This window comes from Maylandia zebra, linkage group LG7 (assembly GCF_041146795.1).
Source record: "Maylandia zebra isolate NMK-2024a linkage group LG7, Mzebra_GT3a, whole genome shotgun sequence".
In the NCBI taxonomy this organism is placed as follows: domain Eukaryota; kingdom Metazoa; phylum Chordata; class Actinopteri; order Cichliformes; family Cichlidae; genus Maylandia; species Maylandia zebra.
Window position 1 is genome coordinate 39,483,197 of NC_135173.1, and position 26,397 is coordinate 39,509,593.

The 26,397-nt window shown below is 37.3% G+C and overlaps 1 protein-coding gene across 1 annotated transcript in view; it reads right to left on the bottom strand.

Annotated features, from left to right (window-relative positions):
- Window positions 1-26,397, bottom strand: part of cntfr (ciliary neurotrophic factor receptor) — a 228,670-nt gene that overhangs the window by 88,187 nt on the left and 114,086 nt on the right. Inside the window, exon 4 of the mRNA XM_004538375.5 lies at window positions 12,966-13,199. Within this exon, the coding sequence (XP_004538432.1) occupies window positions 12,966-13,199 (234 nt within the window). The remainder of the gene's footprint in view (window positions 1-12,965; window positions 13,200-26,397) is intronic.

The window sequence follows — 26,397 nt, forward strand, 5'->3', positions numbered from 1 at the left end:
GGGTAATTGAAACGTTTCCAAGAAGACAGCAATGCTGAACCAGCTATTATGCTAGAACTTAAATTCTTAGAGAGCACAATATCACTTAGGTATATGAAAAAAATACAGATGATAAGACAGTTCTTGCCTATAATGTTACCATGACCACTATAGCTGACCTATAACAAATTATAGCAACAACTCTTGCTGTAGTTGAACAAAAGCTGAACAAAACACTGGTTTGTTAGTTTGGGGTTATTTATTTATTTTTTTATTTATTTTTACAAATTTTGTCCCTTTTTAACAATAGACAACAAAGAATAGACAGTTAGGAAAACAAGCAAAGAGAGAAAAAAAGATTTCCAACAAGTAATTGGAGAGTGAAGGACACAATCCCTTGGTATGTGCGTCAACCCTTTGGAGGTGGGGCAACCACATAACAGCACATGTTAATGGGTGAGACCTCTGCTCAGTTCACATTTTAACCATACACAGTGTTAAAATGTGATTCAAAATCAAATTTTGGTAGGTAGAACTGGTCATCTGCTAACTGGAAGGTTGGTTGTTAACTGGCTACTCTAGCCTGCATGCCAAAGTATCTCTTAGACACTGAACAAGTTGGAGTCTTAATGTTAGATAGAAAGCACTTAGATGTAGGAAAAAAGTATTTCTTTTAATGGGTGAATGTTATAGACAACATTATGTATAAAGTGGTTTGAGTGCTCCAGTACAGTCCATTTATCACCTGGCTAATCATATATCATATAGCTGATTTACAGAGGTATTTACAAAAAAGTTGGAATGCCATAAATATATGTATTAAAATAAACAAGCAAACGGCTTAAGTTTATGAATTTTCTGCATTCGTTTTCTTCTTTTTTGCTGGCTAAGTAAAATCAATAGCACATTTGCAATCTTTCTCAAAAATACATTGACTTGAACATACTCACTGACACACCATTAACTGTTTGTTGAAGTCTTAAATTCCTACTGAAGCAGGTGCAGCAGAATACAAGTTAAATGCTAACAGTCTGCCTTTACATCAGCACGACTTTAATAAGTCAGTCAATGTGTGAAACGATCTCCTTGGGAAGAGCAGATTAGTTTGCTGCATCAAACGTAAACGGCCCAAATAGACTAAATGGAGGAGTCACTTTTATCCTGAAGCAGAAAATTATGTTAGGTACTAGTTCATTACACACGCATATAAAGATACATGCAGAAGAGAAGAAAGAAAATACCAGGAGACCATACATAAATGGATTTGTCTACACAAATACATTCTACATGCACCATGAGCACATGTAAAAGACATCTATACAAAGACATGTAAATCAATGTACTCTATCTATCCATCCATCTAGCTAGCTAGCTATCTATATTTCAAAGAGATTTGAGAATGGCTTGCAACATTGCTCAAAATGACTTTTAATATCTGTATTATTAAATTTAATATGATTTTGGTGCACGAATGAGTATCTTTTCTGTGTCCGCCTATGCAGACATCAGTTGAGTTGATTAAGCAGCCCTTCAAGATGGCCCAGGACACATTAGCGTACACACAACCATGGAAATGTGACCCTATGCATCTCAAGCTACATTCAGATATGTTCTGAGCAATTGGGTTTCAATGTGTCCCCAATACATATTGAGGTATAGGAGAGAGTACAAAGGGGGGGGGTATACTGCTGAAACCTTCTATCCCCATTTATTTTCTATGCATCCATGTGACATGTGTGACTATTGTTTAAAAACTGAAAGCTTAGGGAAATCTTTGTAACAGTTAACAGTTTCTTTTTCTTTGACCAAAAGTTCTATTTTCAGGTGGATTAGACTGAACTTGTGTGACATGCCTGGCTGAAAGGGTCAGCAGAAGGAGGACAGTGTTACCTTTCAAAACATTTGACATTTGAAAATCTTTGCAGACACAGACACAGGCACACGCACACACACACACACACACACACACACACACACACACACACACACACACACACACACACACATATACACATACACACAAGAATGGCCATTGAGCATATTTTCATGGATATCTGACCATTCCTCAGTTGCTTGACGTCAGTGGAGCAAACTATTCAACCTCATTGATGGACATTGAGCCAGGGGGAATAGTTTCTGGTCACAGGCACTCCTTCCTACTGATTCTCGCTTTCTCTTTTGCCTTCACACACACACACACGCACACATGTACACGCGAGCACACAAACACACGAGATCATAAAAGGGCCAAGACAGCCCAGACTTTTCTATTTTACTGGACAATAGCATGAACAGGGCTTTTGCTTCTTAGCAGACACACAAAAACACATTGTGACAGCCAGTGACAAATTATTATGAAGCATGCAAAAAGGCACCCATAGACAGCAGTAGCTACATTCAACACACACACACGCACACACACACGGTCACATAGCAAAGACATTTGTGCTTTATTGCATGTCAACTGTAGGAAAGCGGAGCAAACAGAGAAGACACGATAATAATACATTGCATCACTTGGTTTATTCCACTACCTCTGGATGGGTAATTACAGCGAGAAAGGGAGATTAGAGTTAGGAAAGGCAAACAGAGTGACACAGGGAGAGAGAGAAAGGGAGGGAACACAATGGATTTTGGCTTGCTTCAATTAATCCTTTTTATCAGAAGTTTGATCAAAATCTAACAGAACCAAAAATTAATGGACTGGCTCCTACAAAGATTAGTAATTTAAAAAAAAATCAAGGCTCTGAAGGAGAGACAGAAAGAAAAAGACAAAGGAGGGCAAGATTAAGTTGGGGGAAGAGGAGGACAGGAGTAAAGGGAAGAAATGAGAAAGAGTATGAGAAAGAGTCAGTGAAGGGACAAGTTAACTCTGACTGTGTAGATGGAGGAAGTGATGAAAAATCAAAATTTAATCATAAGAATATATCCATCAATCCATTTCAAGATTGACCAGAGAATGTTGGAGAAGGTGTGAGGCTGGCAAAAGGGGGAGAAAAAAACGTTTAGGGCAGGCATGGCAGCACCAATAGCACACTGCCAATTACCCGATATACTTCATGGTGTTTTTTCATGCAGAGCATGCAAGTGGAACGAAGCTGGAGCATTGGAAATTTAATAGGGCCAAGGAGCAGAATTTTAGGAGACTAGAAGTGATGCTCTATTTGCTATGCTACCAGAAGCAAAACAATGAGTCTCATGTTTGTGAAACGGATGTAGGACTCTTACAACCATGCTCTTGGCTGAGCATTGTTGTTCGTGACAAAACTCACTTGTATACTTGTAACACCAAATTTGCCATTTCTAAAGGCACTGATCTTGTAATTTTAGTTGCATTTCTGTGAAGAATCAACACTAACTTTCTCACATCTCATTTCAATAAAATGCTTTGCTGAGAAACCTGTAAGTATTCAGGTGGATGTCACTTTACATTAAACGCTTTGGCAGACCAAGCAGATCCAAAATGCCAAAGAAGTTCCGATGCAATCACCCAGACGACCAAAATAATACGGTGCTCTGACAACTCAGAGGTATTTTAAGGACATTACTGTGAATGTCCTTAAAATACCTCACTATTTGTAACAAACCCCAGTGCTAATTAACCATACTGACATATCAGGCTTTTTTGAAAGAGTATACAATTTATAACTCTGTTCAGCTTCAAAGTTAATGTTAACTTCGTAGCCTACCAGTGTTTTTAAATGAATATTATCTTTTGAGACTTATAAACATGTCCTGTATTTAAGCCCATCAGGCAGCCAGATTTCTAAATACCAGTCTTCACTTAGGGAGAAAAAATTTATACAGATTCAAATTCAGTAGTACTAAGATATTGTGGGCTGTAGATACACATGTATACTGACTAATGTACTACATACTATACACTTCTTCTGGTCTTAATAGTAAACATTAAGATGGGAAAAAGTGTGAGAAAAGTGTGAGACTTTTAGTAAAAAGTTATACAGACTGAAACGCATGGACAAAGATGAAAAGGAAAAGACAAAGCAATAGGTGAAATGGGACAGACTAGGCGCGGTGTAAGAGGATTAGTGAGAGAAAGAGAAAGACAAGAATGAGATAAAAAAAAAACAGGATTGGGGCAAAATGTTAAGATATGAGGAAGAAAAAAAATTGCTTCATGGGTGAACCGTGAATGGCCACAACCGTGGAGGTGGGATATTAAAATATTATGCCAATATTATGTCTACAATGATGTGTATTTGTCTACATGTACTCTTTTCTACTCTAACTTCAGAAAACATTATCCTCAGTCTGACACAGACTAAATGTAAGGCATCTCCGAAAACGTTAGAGCACTTATGGAAATATGTGATGTCTTGATGAATCGAGCAGGTATTCGAAGTTTACACATGACCATTCTCGCATGAAAATATCTTAAAAGTTTATTTTGTGACCCAGAAAGAGTAATATTTCAAACTCCGCCACTCTGTGTTCCTCCGCCACTGCCTCGTTTGAGTTTTGGATGAAATGGATTCTGGGATATTGCATTTCGTCATTTCAAGCTGATTGGAGACCAGAACAGCCAATCAGATATCTTTGCATCCAAGTCTGTGATTGGCTGGTTTTGTGGCACAAATATAAAGGCATACAGAAAGAGTTGAACACGCACGAGCAACACATTGCGAGCGAGCGCAAATACAAAAACTGAGCGAGAGGGGCTGCTATTGAGTGTGTGTGTGTGTGGATAATAGCAAACACTGAAATACATTTTTTGCACACAGCAATGAATTTTGTTCACTCAAATTTTAGTTTTCTTCGCTCAAAATAAATTTCTCCTCAAAATGCAACACTTGCACCTGCAAACTTTTTTTTACTTGCGCTCAAATTTTTTTTACGTGCCCTCAGAATAGTGGCACAAACATGACGCCGTAGATAACTTGCTGAAGAACTGGAGTTTCTTCTCCCCCCTCCAGGCTGTCAGACACTTGATAGTGACCTGCGCGTGCTTCTCAGCCAATTACAGCGGTACAGACACCCAGCCTTCCGTTTCCATTAAACTCCTTCATTCACATACATTATTCTCTTGCATACATATATTTTCTTCAGACATGTATGCATTCTCTTCTTACATACATATATTATTTGTGAGATTAAATGCATATTGAATGCATGTAAATGAGCGCAACATGTAGGAATGCATAAATGAAAATGCATGTATGTTAGAGTGAAAATTTGTAAATATGTACATTAAAATACATGTATAAGAGAGCACAATATTGCAATGTGTGTTAAATATGTGTAAACATGAGAATAAAAATATCTAAACATAAAAATTTTAATAAAACTATGTGAGAGTGAAAATATATGTGTGTGAAAGAAGAATGTAGTGTGTGTGAGAGTGAAAGAATGCACACACTATTTCATACACATACATGTATTCACTTCCATTTGACTTCTTAAGCCAGGGCCATTTTCCCATTTGTTATGGTTTTCTGCTACAATAAACTGATGGGAATTACTGTTGTCCTGCAAGTAGAGCAAAAAATGGTGCAGGGAGAAATTTGCGATGTAGAGCGGAACAACAGAGGACAAACTGGAGTAAAAAGACAGAAAGAAGACAATGATGGTCACGATTAATATTGTAAGGGAGGTAACTAAGATGTGGATAAATAACTCTTATCTGTATGATTATCTCATTAAGCCTCTCCTAGCGTGTGCTTTTGTTTTTCACTGTTTCCTAAAGGAAAGAGTTGTTTTTACTCCAGGAGTCAGCTACAACACTAATCCTGCAGCAGAAATTATTGGATTTACTCAAAACACTTGGTGGCACTGCAGACTTTGGTCAGATCTCTGTACTAAAACTTTTTCCCATACTTTATAAATAAAATAATGTTGTGAAGACAGGATAACTCTTTTCTTCATAAGTAATTTTTTTTATTCTATTGATAAATATCTAACATTTCACGCAATATAGGAACTTATACTATACAATTGACTACACTACAAAAAAAAATCAAACCAAGCAATCTGATTTACATATGAATCAGATTATGCTATTTCTTTGAACATGTATTTAAACTGACTGCCTTAAAAGTACTAATTTTACTCTGTTTTGACAGACTGTGGCAACTGGTCTTGTAGATTTTTTTTTAAAAAATGACATGAGAGAGCATGCGCTTTTGCTAGACTATTGAATTAAATTCTAAGCTTGTGTGAATCCTCAATGATTCCATTGACTATGATTGACTGGATACTGGGACACGCAAGGAGAGTAATTAAAAAGGAAGAAAAGTAGTTCTTGCAGTGCCCTTACATGTGGGGGCAACTTCCTGGTTAAACAGGAAGTCTCAGAGGAGCTTTATGGGTTCACCCTCCTCTGTAGCGATCTGTCTGCAAGGAGACAAGACAATTCCATTACCCAGCAATGTAGCACAGGTCCCTTGAGTGCGTGTGTGTGTATGTGTGTGTGTGTGGGGGGGTTACGCACCAAAACAAGCTACCCAGGGAAAGGAATAAGACATCAATTCATGGTGTGTCTGTGTGTGTTTGTGTAGAAATAAGTTGCCTGAGGATGGAGATGCACATGACTCTAACGACAGAAATCACACCTTCTTGTATTAGGAGGTTGAAAACACTCAGTGTGTGGTATGGCATTTCATTGGTCACATTTTGTGCTATACATTATCTTATTTATTCAAAAAGTGTCATCTAAAAGTGTCATGTGAGCTTAATTAAACTCATATTAAATATACTAAAGTTATACTCTTTGGATGGGACAACAACAAGAGCTACAGTAAACAGCTATAAGTAAATATCATTTTAGTTGTTATATCTATTTGCATCTACAAATACAAGTACTGCATCTACTAAAAAAAAAGACACACCAATAGTATGGAATGGTACTGTGTCCTGCTGCCTAATTCAAATGGTGATTTACACACCCCTTATTGAGCAAGGATAGACTGGACTTGGAATTAAGAAGCAGGGAAAGAATGACTGCATATTTTGTTCCATTTCTGGTCTTCCAAGTATGGTTTTTGAGCACTAACCACACTCACACAGCAACATGCACATGGGTTAAACAAATCAACTCGATACTCCAACACTAGTGGTTAAGACTTCGGTTGCAATTTGTAGCATTAAGAAAAAAAAAGCAACTGTTTACATAATGTCATTGCTATGATCTGAGAGCAGCTCAAACTGAATTTGTTTACGAGAATGGGTGCCAAACCTAGATCCCTCTTTTTTTGTGTGATGATTTGTGGTATAAATTCATTACTATACAGACACAATTCTTGCTTGCAAGATGAATGCTTTTCTTCATTGTACATGTTTAAAATGTTGTCATTACAGTAATGGAAGCGGAGGAGTGGTTGCGGGCAGGGGCTGGTTTTGTATCGTCTCAGCTGGCATTCTGAGTGGCATACTGCCTGAGTAGCTGAATTATGGGCTCTAAAAACAGGGAGTCAATAGCAACAATGCTTTTAGACACTCATGCGTGTGTTGCATGTTCTTAAGGTGATAATCATTATCATTTCAAAGTTGTGAGAAAAGTTACCTCTAAATGGAAGGAAAGAAGAAGTGGTCCATCTCAGTTTTCAAACTGGGGTTTCTGACTGTCAGTCTCTTAAATGCCCATCATTCAGAATTTATTCATTGCCACTGTATTTGGTGAAGAGGTGGTTTACATTCGTCGGATGATTTTTTTTCGGTGAACTTTTTCTGGTAATAATAATAATTTTTAAAAAAAAACTCAAAACTTTGATTACATTCGCAAATTATATATGTTTTACACTGTATATTTAACCCTCTGTATCCCATAACAACCTCTTTTTTATGTTTACTCCCAAGTCACCTCAAGTGCTTCTGTTCATCTGTAGCATCTGAGTCTATAAAACTTTGTGAAAGAAGTCTGACATTGATCGACGAGTCTGTGAAGTGTTGAGGATATCCCAAACTTTTTTGTCAGTAAGGTTGGTTGTTTTTACAAGACTTAGCTGTTGTCAATAACACTTTATCTGAAATAAAACTAGCATCATCAGACTCTCACAGTATGACTTTCTAAACACTTGAGTCTAACTTTATCTTAAAACAATTTGTTGTTGTTTTAGCCGACTAGTTGTTAGCTGGGCACAGATGGAAGATTTACATGTGTAATCCTGCTGGCAATAGATAATTTCAATAATATAAGGAATAAATAAGCAGATTTCTGTAAATTCTTTAAGCTTTTTTTTTTTTTTGCTAAATATGAGTGTTTACAATATTCACCAGTTTCTCCCTTTTCTTCAAAATTGTCAAGAACATTTTAGTAGAATTCTGTTGGAGTGTGGAGGGTTAAATAAAACCTTTTTTCCTCAGGTACTCATGTTTCCTACAAAATAAGCCTCAGTAATTAACCGTCACACTGTACATTAAGTACTGCAATTGAACAGATGAGTTTATCTAGTTGTTACACCTGAACTAAGTCAATACAAACATTTTTCAAAGAGTTATCATCATGTAGTAGAGCTTTCAGTGAAATTGACTTGTATGCTATCATATGTAAAATGTTTCCCTAAAGAAAAGGTCCTTCCGTACTTTCCTCCATCTCCCTGATAATTTTAACCATGGAACATCCTTTTGCAGAAGATGTAAACTTTAAGTTATTTCTTTGTGATATAACCAAGTTGCACATAGACTATGTATAAAACTTGCATAAAGTGCAGCTGGTTCTCACTAGCAGTATAATGCAGCTGACAGGTGAGTGGCTGGATATATGATGCTATGCTGTTAATGCTGTGTTTGCTGGGAGGCTTAATAACTGGTTGGGTGCAGCTCATCTTGCTATACTATAAATTGTTTAGCTGACGGTCATTGAAAAACAGCAATACATACAAGAATGGACAAAGCCAGAGAAGAGGAGGACAGCAATAACTTCACTGTTGTGACAGCAAAGGATGCACTATCCCACAAGCGCTTCAGTGTTTTATGACCGCTTGCTAATTAAATTATAATGAAATTTTACTGGGTGTACTCTTTCATTTTCTATTGTATTTTTTAAACCATATGTCACTTTTTATTTTACCAGCTTTATGTTACCCCCTTTACCAGTTAACATCACGTCTTATTCTGAAGATACAGTCTAAAGACGTCACTGAGTACTTGGGTGCTGAAGTTTCCTTGTGTGTCTCTCTGTTTATGCATGTGGATGAGGAGATGGACAGTTTTTAAAACAAAGTAACAGAGAGAATGTAAACTAACAGTTATATACAGTGGTGAAATAATACAAATGGGAAAAGAAACAGACATCAAAGCAGCACTATATTTCCACATGAAACTCAACACAAACAAGTGCTGTCTCCTTGTGCTAACATTATGTTGACACAGTCCATAAATTCGGTGTGAAGGTGGACCAAGCGCGCATACACACATAGCATAACACTAGTGTTCCTAATGCAAACCAGTGTAAACACAAAGCCAAGCGATGCTGCCTAACACAAATGAAAAAGCCGGCGTAGATAGATGGATGCTAGAAAGAGTGGGAAAATAAGGACGTCATACAAGGTTGCTTTACACACGCACACATACGTATGAAGAATAACGAAAGGCAAGATAAGAAAGATGAGAGATAATCAAAAAAGTTTGAGAGACAAAGAGTGAAGGAGAAAAACTAAAAAGCATAAACAGATGGCTCTGTGCTATTCTCCTGATAACACTTCTATCTGTGTGAAACATAACAAGCCCCCAGTGTAAGTAATAAACGCTGCATAAAATCAAACTACCATCATGATGGTAATCAGAACAAGTGTAGCCTGTCATGATGTCATTATCACTGTAGCTGCACAACACTTAAAGTTTTGTAGGTGGCAGTTAACATAATGAAAAAAAATGTAGCCAGAAAACAAAGTCGCAGTCATAACAGACAATAAAACACAGACAGAAGAGATTTAGCAATGCGGAGTTACAGTTGCTGCCACCCCAACGTATCTTGAACGTGTCATAAAATCACAGACTGTTATTGAGACAGTTAGATTCAGTGCTAAAAGTAGGTTAGCAAAGTAGGATCTGACCCTTGATGAATGAATAAAATAAAACTCTGTTTGTCTCTCACACACAAAGTGTCATTTTGATAGCAGAAAAGCAGCACCAGTCTTTCACATGTGTTTGTACACAGATACTGTTTCCATCTGTCCGTCTAAGGCTCTCTCTCTCTCTGTTTTATACATACCTAAACATACACACATATCCTGGCCTGTTTGTGAATTGCATCATTCCCCCCGCTGACATAATTTGCCATAACATAAAAGTCATTAAATCAGTATTACTTCAGCATTGTGTAATTCATCACTGCTGATATGATTAACCAAACTGTCATGCGCTCATATAGTCTCATTCATCAAACATTTGCTTGGAAATGTAACATTTAACATCAGCACTGGGATAAAATCTTGATGGGTTGTGTGTTTGGCCTCTATTGGTTCTGTTGACAAGTGGATGGAATCATACTGGCATGGTTTACTGTTTAGCTAAAGGGGACGTGAGCTGACCGCTTTTTCAAAAATATCTTTAACCGTTGAGTGTTTATTTATTTTATTTGTTTGTTTTTTTGGATCGGTTATTTGTATGCATGATTCACGAAAGACATTTTAACATTTCACCTGGCACAAATGAGATAAATGAACCGGTCGACCTGTCTTTCAATTTGCTTTTCTCAAAAATAGAGTTGTGGTGGACTCAATAACACAAGAGTGTCAGAAAGATGAACGCTGTATGGGCTATTCCCCCCCTTGGAGTGATGAATCATGTGCTGTGTATCAAAATTTGCCACCGTTCTGAAGTAGCCTACTGTGACTGATGCCAAGAAGATATTTAATTTCACTCTCTAGCCTTCTTGCAGCTAAAGTGTGATTTCTGTAAAAAATGTAACTTAAAATGTTGTCTATTCCTTTTACTACTAACAGACTGAAAAGGAGGGAAGACAGAGTGATCATTTTCATGTGAACAAACACTGCCCAGCAGAGATAATGTCCCTGCTTTTTATTTTATTTTAACTACAGTAAGTAGATAATAATTCACTGTTGACTGAACATTGTTTTTATTCGATCTGTCATTTAAGATTGACATTCAATCTGTCATGAGGCAGAACTGCAGTGACAGATGAATTCAAAAATAACAGCCAAGCTAATGGATGGAGGATGATAAATATAATAACTGTGAATAAGTTATGTGATATATTATAAATAAGGCAGAACGCTAATCTGCTGGTTAGAGAAATCGCTTGTCATTAAAATCATTATTAACATTTATAAACATTCAAATATTTGGACATCCTGTAAGCTATACCAGTATACCACACAAAAAGCATGTACTAAGATTAACGTTTAACTTAAATAGAGACCAACTAATGAAATTACTTCTGGGGTTCTTCTTTTCATTGTCATATAAACTGTTCAGCTTAGTCAATAAAGCAATTTATAACAAAGGCAATTTCATTCAAGTCATCGTCTTGCCATTTACCACTCCATCCAACACACTTATTATGCAAAGAATAAGTGCATAAAACTTTCACCATGAAAATAATGGATTTAAAATGAGGCCAATGCCAACTCACAAACCCTCATGGCAGTCCATTAAAAGTGACATCATTTACTTTTCGTATGATTATTACGATTATGCACACCATAACAGGAAATAGACCAAATATAATTTTAACAGCTATTCATAAGAACTGGTCAGCTGGCAGCAGATCTACTGTAAAGATTGTTATCACAACAATTCAAGTTTTATATTGGCATTTAAAATTTGAATGAAACAGCCCCTCAAACATTACAGCGTACTATTAAAATTGTCATTTAGCTGAAGTGCTCACTTTGCACGGAACAAAAAGAATCTGGAAATTTGGTAGCCAGCTGTAGGTTGACCCTCACAGTCGTTAATACAAAGTCATAACAGTCATAACATCCTGTGACTAGTCAATAGAATGGATTCAGCTTCTTAAGTAATATTCCTCAGTCTTTAGACACAGTTGATTGCAGGGATGGTCGCAGGTTTTATAAGCTCTGACCATCCCGCACTCAAAGCTTATTTCAAAAGGGCCTCTACTGTGATTCCACTAAGACTGGAATGATATCACAAATGATATCACAAGCATCGACTGTGACTATCTTTCAGTCTAAGCTGATCACATATTTAGACCTTTTTTTGTCAAGCTTTGGAAGCAGCTGAAATTGGAATTGTGGTTGGAGGGTTAGGGTTGTTGTTGGTTTGAATGTATGTAGCAGATTTTTTATTTGCACTGATTATCATTATTATTATTAGTAGTAATAGTAGTAATGTAATGCAAAGTCATTTGGTTTTAAATGTGTTAAAGACATAAAATGTACTTGTTTCTTCATTATTTGATGCTCTATATTGAAAGAATGGTATCATACATTTAGTTATAAATTCTTAATGGAACAACAAAACTCTGGCAAATTTCCATGGAGACATAAAATATAAGCATTAATGACAGCTAGTGCTAATAAGGTTAAGCTAATTGACATAATTCAGTTTGTTAAGAGACAGCCCTCAACAACGATAAAAATAGTAACAGACTCACCGTGTGTTAAAGAAGTTTATATTTTAGGATTCATCACAATTCTCATTTATGTGTACATTTTACCATCTTGTTACTTTACTTTCTTGAGTAATTTTACATTACACAGAAAGCTACTTAAACATAGCTGAAGTAAGACTAAGCAGGGCATCTATAGCCATTATTTTTATCACATTTGTATCAGATTACTTTTGAAATTATCAGCAGTGTCATACTTGTTTCTATGTTGTTGGGGTTTTTTTTCTTTTTGTTTTTTGTTGACATCCCAATGGCATCAAGAGTAGCTTATTTTATTTTACTACTTTCTTATTTTATTCACCTTTTGTCTTTCCATCTTATGTCTGCAATCACTCACTTTCCCTTCGGGATGATTAAAAATGTGTCATGTCTCATCCTTAACACTTAGAGGGCAAATGCGCCCGTCCTATTGGAAGTAAGCTACTGTACTTACTTCCAATTTGGAGAAAGATGGCTTCATGTTTGTCATCATCTTGCTTCTGAAAACAAGTGTAGAGTCCAGTATGGTTCAGGGACACGTTAGTCAGGATCAGTCTGGGGCCTTCTAGACTGTGCTGGGCCTTCACATATGTCCCATTCATCTTCCATGATACTGATGCATCATTGTCCAGGGAGCCACACTGCATGGTGACATCACTGCCTATTCGTCCATACTGGATCCTATCAGCTAAAAAGAGACAGAGACAATGATTAAGTGCTGGGGATAGCAACAGTTAATAACCACTAAAATATCTGTGCAGTGTAATTACTGCCCTGTGTGCATGTTGGCCCTTGGCAACTGAACACAGACTTCCAATTCAGGATTCAACACACTTCCAATTAATCTATTCTTATTCTTTTGTTATTTTTTCTGTGTGTGTGTTTCTGGACACTAATTCTCTCTCTAAATCGCTTTCATATATGTTTATTTGTGTACACAAAAAATATATTTTCTACTTTATGGAACAAAGTTTAAAATTTTGGCAGTAACATGAATCATTTTGCTGCTCACGTCAGAAACCTTAAGGGACAGATTTTCACAACTCAGTTGCATTATGATTTTAAAATGTTCCAGTTAGGTATTAAACACTACCTAGTTAGGTTTGGAAAAAGATGGTTTGGGCAAAAATATAACAGTTGCTATTTCACAGCTCAATTTCCTGTTTGGCAGACTGACACATCCCCGCAGAAAGCTCTTGACAACATTTAAAAAAAAAAAAAAAAACAAGCACGTCCATGCTCACAGGTGTACACACGGGTGATCACACCCACAAACTACACCCTTTTTGGCTCCTACCTCAAAGCACACTGTGCTCTGTTGATCTTATGTGCTGCACAATAATGTTTAATATTTAGTATTTACTGTCATATTCTCATATATCATTGTGATGTTGTTTATTCTATTACTCTTGTTCTCTTCTGCTTGTTTTCTTTTTCTTTCTCAACAGGTGATCCAGGTGATTGATATATGCATTTTCTTTTTCTTTTTTTTTCTCTGCCCGTTCTGTTGGTTTTTGTCTTTTGCCCTTCTCCCCCGTCCCTCTTCTCAGCTGTTTCTCTTTCCCTCTTTCTTTCTCCCCTTCTTTCCTCCAGTCAAGTCAGCAAGTGAAAATAAAATAAACAATAAAAGGCAAATCAAATGGACCATTATGGCAAGGCTGGGATGGTCAACTTGGTAAAGTAAATCCGTTGGGCATCTTTCTTTGCCTTTAGACAATAATTCTGATGGCAAAAGAGCCAAACGGGACAGGAAAGAAACAAACAAAAAAAAAGCGTGTAAAAAAAAAAAAAAAAAAAAAAGACAACATTTCTGCTACAGACAAACAATACATTGTGATTTATAATTGAAATATATTTCAAAAATGTGGGGACTGACAAATAAAACCCCAAAACAAATCATGTCCATAAACACAAACAACTTTCTCTGACTATTTCTATCAAATTTTGAAAGAGAAAGTCGATTCTGACGTGTCTTTTCGTTGATGCCTTTAGCCTTCTGTTAACTAACAGCAATGCCCAGTCAGGAAAGTAGTTGGGTCTGTGACCTCCAGGGTTAGGGGTTATATGTGAGCCTAATGGGTGTTCTCGCCAAACACTGGGGTTAGTAGCCCTGTTGTGTTGATAAGCCTCATGGGGCATGCCACGACCACAGAGACTGAAGACCTCAGATTAACACTTAACACTGGGGATCAACAGCACAACCAGAAACAACAATAAAATATTGATCTCCATCTCTGTAAAAGCCCCCTTCTATGAACAGGGGTGGGGGGGGGGGGGGGGGGGGTTGGGCGTGCTGCCTCTACTGGCTGTAGATCAAATGCTGTCAAGATCCTTGTCTTGGTCTGATGTCTCTTTCCTAGACTTTTTCTTTGTGTGTCTCTCCCCACCCACCTTTGTTTCTCACCACAATGCCTTTTTTTCACTTGAGCTAGCTTCCATCTCTCAATCTACTCAGACATGCTTCTTATCACAGCTGATACAGATGCCAACCCAGTGTTTCATGTATATTTCATGTCCCATAACAGAGCCATCTATATTTAATGGGGACAAGATCCTTGTCCCCATTAACATTAACCCAACGCTGTTTGTTCTCTTCGTCTTCCATTCCGCCGTTCATTACCCCTCACTAACCCTTTCTTTTTGTAATTCTCTGTGATTCATGCCATCTTCATTTTTTTTTCTATTATTATCATTTTTTTCTTCTGCTGTCCGCCCGAGCCATCTCCACGCTCGCCCTCCAAATTTGCCAAATAATGTGTGTGCATATGCATGTCAGTGGCAAGAAATGCCAATTCCTTTGATCTCCTTCTCTGTCAACTTACTTTGAACAAGTTTGTGTGACTTTATTTACATAAAAAGCTATTTGCATCTTAGCATAAACCTTAAAGTTTGACTTTGATGTTAGCTTTGATGATGATGCTGGTGCCCTGCTTCATGTGACAAGGAAGAGAAGAGAAGAGAAGAGACCTTGAATTTTAAGTCAGTGGTCATTCATTGCGCTTTCAAACCAACTAACTGCAGAATATATTGTGTGATTACTGGTAACTTGTAATAGTAATTCTTACTTATCAAAGGCACAGAAGTCATTTCAAAACTGATTTGAACACTGACACTGAGTTGTTAATAGAATAGAAGTGGAAAGTCATGAATGTCATCCAACTGATTTAATCAGAAAGAAGTTTTTATTAGTAGCTGAAAGAAAAATGAAGTCCCTGGTGAGAGCTTACCCCTTACAAAGTTTTTGCACTTAGCATTTCTTGTTTTTGTGAAGGTCAGTACCCGTCTATGTACAGCAATGATTCTTTAACCTCTCCTGTCCCCCTCAATGCCCCATCCAATCCTTTGTATCTTCTCAGGTTACATCACCTTCTCACTGCCTCAGTCCTTTCAAATATCCAGTCACATCTTTCGCCTTTGCTCCCTCTCCATCTCTCTCCATTTCATTTTGTCCTCTCACTTCTCCTTGTCTTTCTTCTGTCCTATCAACACTCTCCTCCTCTCCTCTCACTCTCTGTGTCAGTCTCTATCTTTATCGTTCATCCTCCACCCTTGTCTATGTGTCACTCCCCCCCATCTGCCTGTATCAATGACCTGCTTTGAACTTCAACTTGTCCTGTTAGCTGATGATGATTCACAAACAGTGTCCAGTGTGTACCAGAATTATATTTTCTGGGCTCAGTGCATTCAAGCTGTTGATTCCTGTTGATTCGTCTTAGTTAAACTTATTCAGATAACCCGAAAGATTTTTCTCCTCGTTGCTTTGTGTCGCTATACTTCCCACTCATCAAGAAGTCACAGATTCCGAGACAGAGTTAAAGACGTCCTCAGCTGGTACAGTTATAACTACTGACTATTCTCAGCTGGGGGCTGATAAACACAGAGTGTTCTGCTAAATATTTAAGGATTAAAAATGTTCAATGTGGTATTAAATCAAGTGTGAATTCGTATTACTGAAGTTACATTTAATCCACTTGAACAGTTTGGATAACTTGTGTAGTTTATGGCACCAGAGAATTAACTTTATCAGGATTTTCAGCTTCGTCCTTCAGTCATACAAGCTCCAGTTGCACAGATAAAATGGTCTTATGGAGTCTTAATATACCAAAAATCAACATATGATAATGTCCGTGAGCCCTCCATGCTGTAGTACTACTATCTGCTGTAGGGATGCTTGCTGTTACCTCTGTGTCTGCTTTTGTTTATCCTTCTGAGAGTTATTCTCACTGTGTCTCTCTTATCTTGTCCCCCCTCTGTATATCTCATTGCTCATCTTTTGCTCTCTCCTCTCCATTACTTTCGCTCCCTCTGACCTTGATGCTGCTCACTTACATGCCATATGAATTGTGTTGAAACTTCAGTATTCATTCATGGTATATCAGTGATCAGTAGTCTTCTAACATGCCACTCATGCATAATACACCTTATAGCAACAGTGGAAACACAAGCAGATACTTATGATTACAATCATGTACTCACTCGCGTATACGTAGACTGCCCTGCATAATGTCCTCATGCCTCATGACCATCTAGACAAGCAGGGCTAATAACCATAATGGCATTCAACTCAAGTGCTATTGTTCTCTTGGTAATAGACAGGGCACTTTACGCAGTGGTAGAACACTGGTTTTCTCTGCTAAATGAGAATATGAACCACAAATGTCCTTCACAAAGATTTAGTGTTACTAATTTTACTTATTATTCTTTTCATTTGGTTTGAAGCCAGTTGAGACTGCCTAAGTACAGAGCTTATAACTACCCTGGAGCCTTAAGAAAAGATCATTTATTGACTACCTCCAAAACCTCTCATCTAGCAACCAAAAGTACGCAATTTTGGAACTAAAAACAGGATTCAATCTGATGAATTATATTAGTGCGAGTTTTTTTTTGTTTTCTCTCCTTTCAAGTTGAAACACCAGAGTCCAAAAATGAACCACGTCAATGGCATGCTGCTAGCATTATATTCATGATTTAATGTCATTTCATCTGCTATTTTTCATGCTTACCACCAACAACACAAACATTAAGCGCAACCTAAAAAAAAAGTTACACCACAGCTTAAAAGTAAAACAAACAAAACAGTGAATGCATAATTCAAGTCACAAGTTCAGGGTTTTAAAAAAATACCACATATATTACATTTGAAATGCTTGAAAATGTAATGTGGTAAGTTTCTTTCAATGTGTGTGCACCCGCACGTACACCACACCATCAGGGCCCAAGGGAAGGCTAGTTTCTCAACATTTTTTTTCTTGCCAGGAAACTTGAACTTTGCATTAAATGTGGGCACTGAGGGCATTGCAGTTCTTATGCAGTCCTGTGATGTTTTCAGTATATTACGATTTAACGATAAAGAGCCAGCATAATGTCATATTTTGGCTAAGACCTGCAAGACAATCCAGTATTGCTGTCCAGGGGCTATTTAAAGAAAAACAAGACCATTCAGAGAAACCCAAAAAGCAACTGGCTGTACATCTAACTCCATGAGCTGTTTACTAAGCAACGAGCCCACATAAACAAACACAGGCAGATTAACTTATAGTGATGTATATACATGTACATTAGCATGTGTACAGAAACTTGTGCAACGGCAAGTGCATAACACTAGGATTCTAACACAATAAATGTTTAAGAAAATATAGTACATATAGAATTATTTCATTATTGTAAATTACAACGATTCTTAAGGGAATTAATTTGTTACTTTTAAATGTATTTTAAATCTAACATGCAGTTCAGAAGTAAAGAAGATATATATGCACAGCTTTGCATTCTATCACAACATTTAAGGTAATACATGCACATCAATGATCATGAAACTGCTAATGTTTACAGTTTTTTACAGACGCTAGGACACATTTCTCAATACTTAGGTCACGTTTGCAAAACTCCTCACACAGTGAGCACAACAGAAGTCTATGTGGGCTAAACTGAGGACCAGTTATCATTGTTTTGGCACAAAATGCATTCAATGACTACATCTCTCAAATTTCATGAATTATCTTCTCACTCAGACACAACAACTGCCAAAAATCTTTGTACGGACAGGACATTTTGCATGTGCTTACATACTGTTTTCAAAACTGTTAAACTTATGGCCAAAACAATAACACAATGCAAAACTTGAAAAGACAGCAAAATCCAACAGCAATATTTTATTGAAACATATTTTAAATCTAAAAATGCAGTTTAACCAGCCACAGCTGATTCTCATTGTAGATGAACATCTACACAGGTGTTACTCCTTCAATTGTTCAACTCCTTCAATTCTGGCATGCCAGAAGATTATTTCCTAGGTGTATTGGCCTAGATGACATAAGATGTGATGTGGATGAGAACCTGTGGCCAAATGGAGGAGACCGAGTAGATTAGCATTACTATTGTATGTGTATCAGTGGATGGTGTGTATACAAATTCTTGTATTTTGGGATTACTTAGTGCAAAAAAATAAAAATACATAAACAAATATTAACGAATTCTGCATGATGTCTGATTCATTCCAGTAACATATATTGAAATTATAAACAGAGATGTGTCCTTGTTTTACACAAGGAAACACTGTGTAATGCTACATGTTGTTAGTGTTTTTTAGGTCTTTGTTTTGTGGGTGACAAAGTGTGTTTGTCGGCTGTCAACCTTTGCTAGTGTTCTGGAAGAATGAGTTTATTTGAGACCTGAATGAAGTGTTTTGGTAGTTGTAGTGCATTTTGAATGTGAAATGAACTGCTTTGCCAAGCTGACGGTCAGTTAGGAGAATTGTGTGAAGAGTTTTGCAAAAGTGACCTAAGTATTGATATATGTGTCCTAGCGTCTGTAAAAAACTGTAATCATAAGTATCTGCTTGTGTTTCCAATGTTGCTATGCATGAAACTGCCATACCACAATCCTAGTTCATACACACAGTAATCATGAAAAAATTGACCTCATATAAGATTATACACTTGGGATGCACACACACACATACACACAAACAGTGTTCAAATACAGTAGTTCAGGCCAAGGTTAAAGCAAGCACAAATGTAGTTAAGACTATTGGAAGAAAAAAATTTACATTTTATGGGAAAAAAGTCAAAGACACACAAAGACTCAGTGTTGTATTGTTTGCTTTATGTGAAATGCAATGACACCTTTTCAATTCTTGTCTTCATTGTCTTCATTCCTTAGACCGTGATTAATAATTATTTGACCAGAAAGATCAGTTAAAGGCAAATTATCATTAGACTTGTGCCGCTGAGGATATTTGTGAGTAAGAGCAGCCGTGCTGTTTGATTAGCTGATTAAACATGGCTAGAATTATTTGTTCAAATATAAAGTTCCAGTGTTATACCTTTCTAATACTCTGCTGTCAAATGTCTTTGGATGAAGTGCAGCCATTGACTTAGAGGATAAACTTGTCATCGGGTTTTCTGAGCTGGAAAAGGGTTTCAAATGATTTAATTTTGCAAATGTAGTTCAGAGGTTATAGGCTAAACTGAACTAGTGCTGTAAAAGACTTGCAATAGTTCACATATGGCATAAAACTTAAAAGTACAACTTTAAAAATCTGGTTTTAATTAGAACACATTTGTAGTTAGTTAGTTTAAAGTGTTTCAAAAACAATGTTGATCAGCTTACATGGTATGGAAAAGGGTTAGTAAGATATACACTCTTTGCAGTGAAGTCAGTTTGGTATATTCTCTGAGCTGGTGGAGCAGCAGCCATATTGGACACACAAATTGGACACACAAATTCTCACAGTTTGACCTTGTCACAGACTCATATGCACAGATTTATGTTGTAACCAAGGCTACAAGCCATTAAACTATCATGAACACCCTTTTGACTAGATTGGAATACTGATGAATTTTGATTGTGGTGAACCAACTGTGTAAGCATGTGTGTGTATGTTAGCATTTCATTACACAGAATATCTTGCCAAAAATCTTTTGACTTTTTTATCCTTTATATATTTTGTTCTTTTATGCTTTTATATGCATTTCTTTTGCCTCTGTGTTTTAATGCCATTTAACATGCTACCATGCTGGTTCTTTGCTATAGCCTTCATCCTCCCTGTTACTTCATCTTACTCTTTTGTATGTTAAGCACTTTGGTACACCACTGGTTTTTAAATGTGCTATATAAATAAAGTTTGTTGTTGTTGTTGTTGTCATATATGAGGATGATTCCTTATCAGTGTGTGTCTGTGACTTCACTTGTGCACACATGTGTGTTTTTAAAGTGTGTGTCTGTGAGCAACCAGCTGTAAGTTATGATGTGACTGCACAGCAACGGCGTGAAATGAAATTGAAGTTCAGCGTTGGCATTCTGATTTACCATCCCAAAGACTTATATTCTCTGTGTTTGTGTGTCCGCAACAATGCACACTTGCATGCTGTATTTTTCCGTGACAATGTGCAGTTCTCCATGTACACACAGCCCTCTTTGTCGATTTATTGCCATGTACATATCAGACTGTGTGACTCTGTCACTTTCCAGTCAGGCTGTAACTCGCTAAAACATTTATCAGTGAATCACATTTGTATGCCTAAGGGGAGCCATGCCTTTTGAAAGTCCAACAGTAAAATGTTGGATTGGCTGACACACAGAGATAGAGCCCAGGAGAATTATCAGTTTAGGTTGAAAAGATCAATTTTTTTCAGTCGGTGGCTGCACATGCTGATGCAGCCTGGGCCAATTCTACTGATATAGAGAAATAAAATGCACACAGCTGAACAGTGATTGGAAGAATAGTGAGTATCGATCTTATTTTCAGAATAGAAAGACTTTTTTTTCCTTCTTCTGCAATTTCACATTAACTGAAAAGGAAATCTTGAAAACTAGTATATTTGACAGAAGCTCGGATTTGCTTAAAAATCTCTGCTGACTTGCCAGCGCGTGTTCTTGAATAAACATTTCATATTCAATTTTACAAGCTTTTTTTCATCAGTGTTGTTGCTACATTTTTAGACAGATTTTACAAGATGTATATATGTTTTCACTATAAACTAGTCAAATCTGACATAACACAGGGTCAGGAATGAAAATGAAAATATGTAACCACCATTTAAAAAAGTCTTCTAGTTTCCTATATTTTATTAGAATCAGCTTCACTGAGTTTCTTTAAACTTATTATACTGTTGTATGTTAGATAAACAGTAAATTTCTAAGTTTAGTCCTGACAGGTAGAGTAAGCATACGCAGTAAATTATTTATGATTTCACACATGGGTTATTCATGTCTGATTGGGCTGTTGCTCAGGGCCCTCTGATCCACCACCCCTCCTCCACTTTTGGCCTTCACTTGTCTTTGTATTGGACCCTTGTGAGCTCAGGCTCTGAGCTTTCAAAATCATTTCCAAAATTATTTCATATTATTACACAGCCTCAAGCCACAGAGTTCTTATTTCTTTGCAAATAATGTTCAATAGTGCAAAAAGTCTAATTTTTCTATGTGGAAAAAGCTCTAAAGCTGAATTAAAAAAATAATCCTGGTAGAAGTCAGAAGGTTAGCCATTAATGATGTGCTTATATATTTTAACCAGAAAAACAGCCAAACAAAAAATCATTGCAGACACAAGTTTTCTTTTCACATTCGCTTTAAGTGAATGTGATATCGCATTTCCTCTTAGCACAGACACCCTTGTGTCTAAAAATGTTTTGTAATGAGAACAGGGCAAATGAAAGGCTAACACATTTCAAAACTGGAAGTAAACTCGCAATACTTTTGGCTTTACAGCATGTTTATTTACAAAATTACTCTCAAGGTTGCTATCACTGTCTGCAAAGCTGACAGTGATAGCAGCTTTGCAAAGTCTGCCACAAAATTGTTTATTTGCAGTGCAAATAAGCCGCAGGATTTTATTTTAACTACGAACACTCTCCGCAGATTATATCAAAAACACACTGCAAATACTGCAAATTAAAGGAAGGAATAAAAAAAAAAATTACTTCCCTTCAGACTTTGTCACATATATCACTAATAGTGGAAGTTCAAAGAAATCCTTAAAGCTCAAAATTACGATGTATGTTAATTTTTTTTTTATCACAGTTGTATACAGTATTCTGCATCTGCAGATACTGTTTTCTAATCATTTTCACAGGCCCACTGAAATCTTCTTGCCTCAGTCAGCATGTGGCACAGCTGGTTAGGCAGGGTCCTCAGATGTTTTGTGAGGTATGACGCAGCAAAATGCTAAATCCTCCTGGCAATTTATAAAAGAGAGATCTGATTAACTGCTGTATGACATAATAACTATCAGCAATAAACTGCTGTTGGCACTTTCACGGTCATGCACATATTAATGCACTGATACAGATGTACTGTTGATACAGACCTATGTGTACTTTTCTCACAGATGCATACAGGCCACACTTCTACACAAGTATGCATGAACATGCAACTTCTGCACCCACAGACACGCTCTCACACTTACACTTCCTCCGCAAACATCTTGGAATGAAGTTATCACTTTATCCTCTCCTGTCTCTCTTTCCCACGGAGAGCTTAACATTCACTCGCTCTCTCTGCATTTGCCTCTCCTTTTATGTGAACACTGAGGCAGCTGCAGCTGTGTAAGTGTTTGTATGTGAGTGTGTATGCGTGTTTTCTGTGCATGTCTGTCTATGAGTCAGGGCACCAATGCTCAAATAAATCCACTTCCTGTTTCCTGCCATCTTATCTTGGCCCCACTGCACAAGTAAACGTAGAGTGTCTGAGTGTTTATGTGTGTAAGTCTGTTCATTGCCCATCATCCGGCTTGCCAAATCCACTGGAGAAGACAGGAAGATTTGCAGGCAACCGGGTTAATTGATGCTTCACGTTTTAGACGGTTATGTTCTGAGAGGAACTTGGGAGCCAGAGAGAATAAGTGGGGTGTGTAAAAAAGGAGAGGAAGTGCAGGGAAAGAGAGATGGAATGGGAGGTGGTGAGTAGAGAGATGTTAGATGGAAAGGGGTACAGCACAAGAGGGAGGATGAATTGTTGAGACTGAGTAGGGCAGTTAATATTTTACAAGCCTGGATTAGAGAGGTCATGAAATGAGGAATGGGAGAAAGATTCCTGAGAATTGGCTTCAGGGATGGGGTGGGGGGTTGAGGGGAGAGACAGCTGGATAACACTGCTTTGATCAGAAACATCTGTAGGTTTTGCGGTAGAGAAAGAAAAAAAATTGAGTGGTGAGAGAAAATTGAGAGCTGTCAATTTTTTTGTTTCTTTGTTTTTACTTTATACAGGTGGAGTTAGGGCTGGGCGATATGACCCAAAATTCATATCTCGATATTTTTTAGCTGGATGGCGATATAATATATATATCTCGATTTTTTTTTTTTAAAGCCATAAGTTAAGAACAAAAAGAGAGTTCTTAGTCACACTGTGTCCCAGATGTCACACGGGCACTTTTATTTACATACAGCGTAGATGTACATGAAGAAATTACTCAAAAATAAACTATCAGCATTTATTAAATAATCATGGTCCATAAATAAAAGAAAATGTTGTTTTTGTGCATAACAAAAAGCTCACAATTGTGCAGTCAAAATGTAAACTAATAGACGCTGAGCGTAATAACAAAGAGACAGATTTCACAGCTGCACCACGTCTCTGAACAGGTGCCATTTGTGGTCCTTATACACACACAGTACGTATCACTCCGCGAGGCTCCTCCTCGGTAGCCGTAATCCTCCGACATCAAGCGGTGCAGCTCCGTAGCTTAGCAAAGTCATATTAAAACATTTTTTGACAGATTGCTGAGCGCTGTGTTCCACATAAAATCGGTTCGCGGTCAGTAAGCACAACCAGAATTCATACATAAGGCGCACTGTCGATTTTTGAGAAAATGAAAGGATTTTAGGCCGTGCAGCCCCTCCGGGCTGCATGTCGTTAGCGCGGTTAGCTCGTTAGCGCGGTTAGCTCGCTAACACGTTGACGCCGTCCAGCCCCATGCACGGGGCGATCCGCGGTAACTCGCTAACGGAGATTTTCCGCTTTCATCTTGTCATTGCCTGCAGGTGAAGCTATGGGGGAGGGGGAGTTGTGTTCAGTGAAGGAGAGGCGAGGCCGAGTAACGTTGCGTAGAGACAAAAGTGGACGAAAGAGAGCCAAACCTGCGGCTCCACAAGTATAATTATAACGTAACATAGACTATATCGATATAAACGATATTGTCACATCTTATATCTCGTATGAAAATATATCGATATTTTTAAAAAACTCGATATATCGCCCAGCCCTAGGTGGAGTTATCGCTTAAATGCACCTTCTTCTATTTGACGTATACATTTAACTTCTTCTTTTTTGGATTAAGTGGGAAAAAAAAGAATGAAAAAAAAGCACACAAGATTTTGGGCCACCATGGGGCCAGAAGAGCTTCAGTGCACTTTGGCTTTGATTCTACGTGTTTAACTCCTCCGAATGATCTACGTCATTTCTTCAAATGGCATAACTATATTTGTTCTTAATTTTGAATTACGTCAAACACATCAGTCCAAATTCTCCATTAAATGTTAAGTTAGATTGAGATAGATAGATTTTTATCATAGCATCATTTTCATACTTCCTAAGCCGTTCACTGACTCCTTGTGACACTTTCCATCCAGCAAGACAATACTTCCATCAGGGCAGTTTTACACCAAGACTTTAATCAGTGGGTACATGTCGTTCATAACAGAGACACCTGATCTCCCATTTTAAGGTTCAAGTTTATTCTTATATTTTTTCCTGTATTTGAGTCCAAATCCAAAAGTGTCTGTCGTAGTCTACCATTATGAATGTATTCTCCTTTTTTGCCACATCAACAAGAAACCAATGCTCAACATCTAATTCATATTGTTTCAACCTGTTCTGATAGTTTCAAGTGATTCTTTCACCTAATTCTACCCTCCAGAAACAAATTTGATGACATTTTATATCAGATTTTTTATTGTTCTCAATGACATTTAAGCTTATTTCCATACCAGTTTTTATTGTGGCTAAAGTTAAGGTGATGGGATTAAAATTACTTTTAGGGGCTGATATACATCCAATATAGCATTAAGAGCAACATCAGTGGCATCATGGTAAACTTAGATAAGGGGAAAGAAACTTTTATTATCAGTTTTTAGAATTGAGTGTGTATCTAATAAATATTTCTTCTTGCTTCCCATTGGCAAGACTAAATAATGATAATACTAATCAGACATAAGCCAGCAGGAACCTCCCTCACAGCCCTAATCCTTTTTGTTAATAACATAGCTAACATAACCCAAAACATCCCCAAGAGCCAAATTCAAAAGGTCAGTGCTAATACCAAGACATTCATTTATTAAAACCAGTTGGTGAAAAACAGACAGAGAAGAAAGAAAGAGAGTAAAACAGAGATATGGGGAAAATTAATATGGTGATGGGGATGATAAAATGGAGAAAGAGAGTGAGACAGACAGGAAAATAACGGCAGAAAAAAGAAAGTCACCCCAAAGGATTTAGGAAAGGGGACGTGTTGGAAGTTAGCAAAGGAACAAGAAAGTATAAAGTAAAAAGGGAGGTGAAGGGCAGCTAGAGGAGGAAAGGGTTTCAGATGGAGAAGTCAGGGGGAGGGGGATGGATAGAGAAATGACTGTCTTAATTAATGGACTATAATATATGACAGAATTCCTGGGTTCCAAGATAATATCAGCAAAAATTACTGCCTTCATCACTGGCACACTGTGCAAATATACCATGACCTTGACTAGGGAACTGAAGTGGCATGGAAATTTTAGCTAAAAGTGTATTGCATGTGATAAAAAGTTATGATAGTTCCAACGATGGGAAATGTAAAACTCTTATTTCCCCTGTGGTGCAGAAACAAGGACAGTTTTATCTGTCTGTCTATCTGTCTGTCTGTGTGTGTATATACACTTAGCATTAGCACAAAGCCTATAGGGACACCCACACAT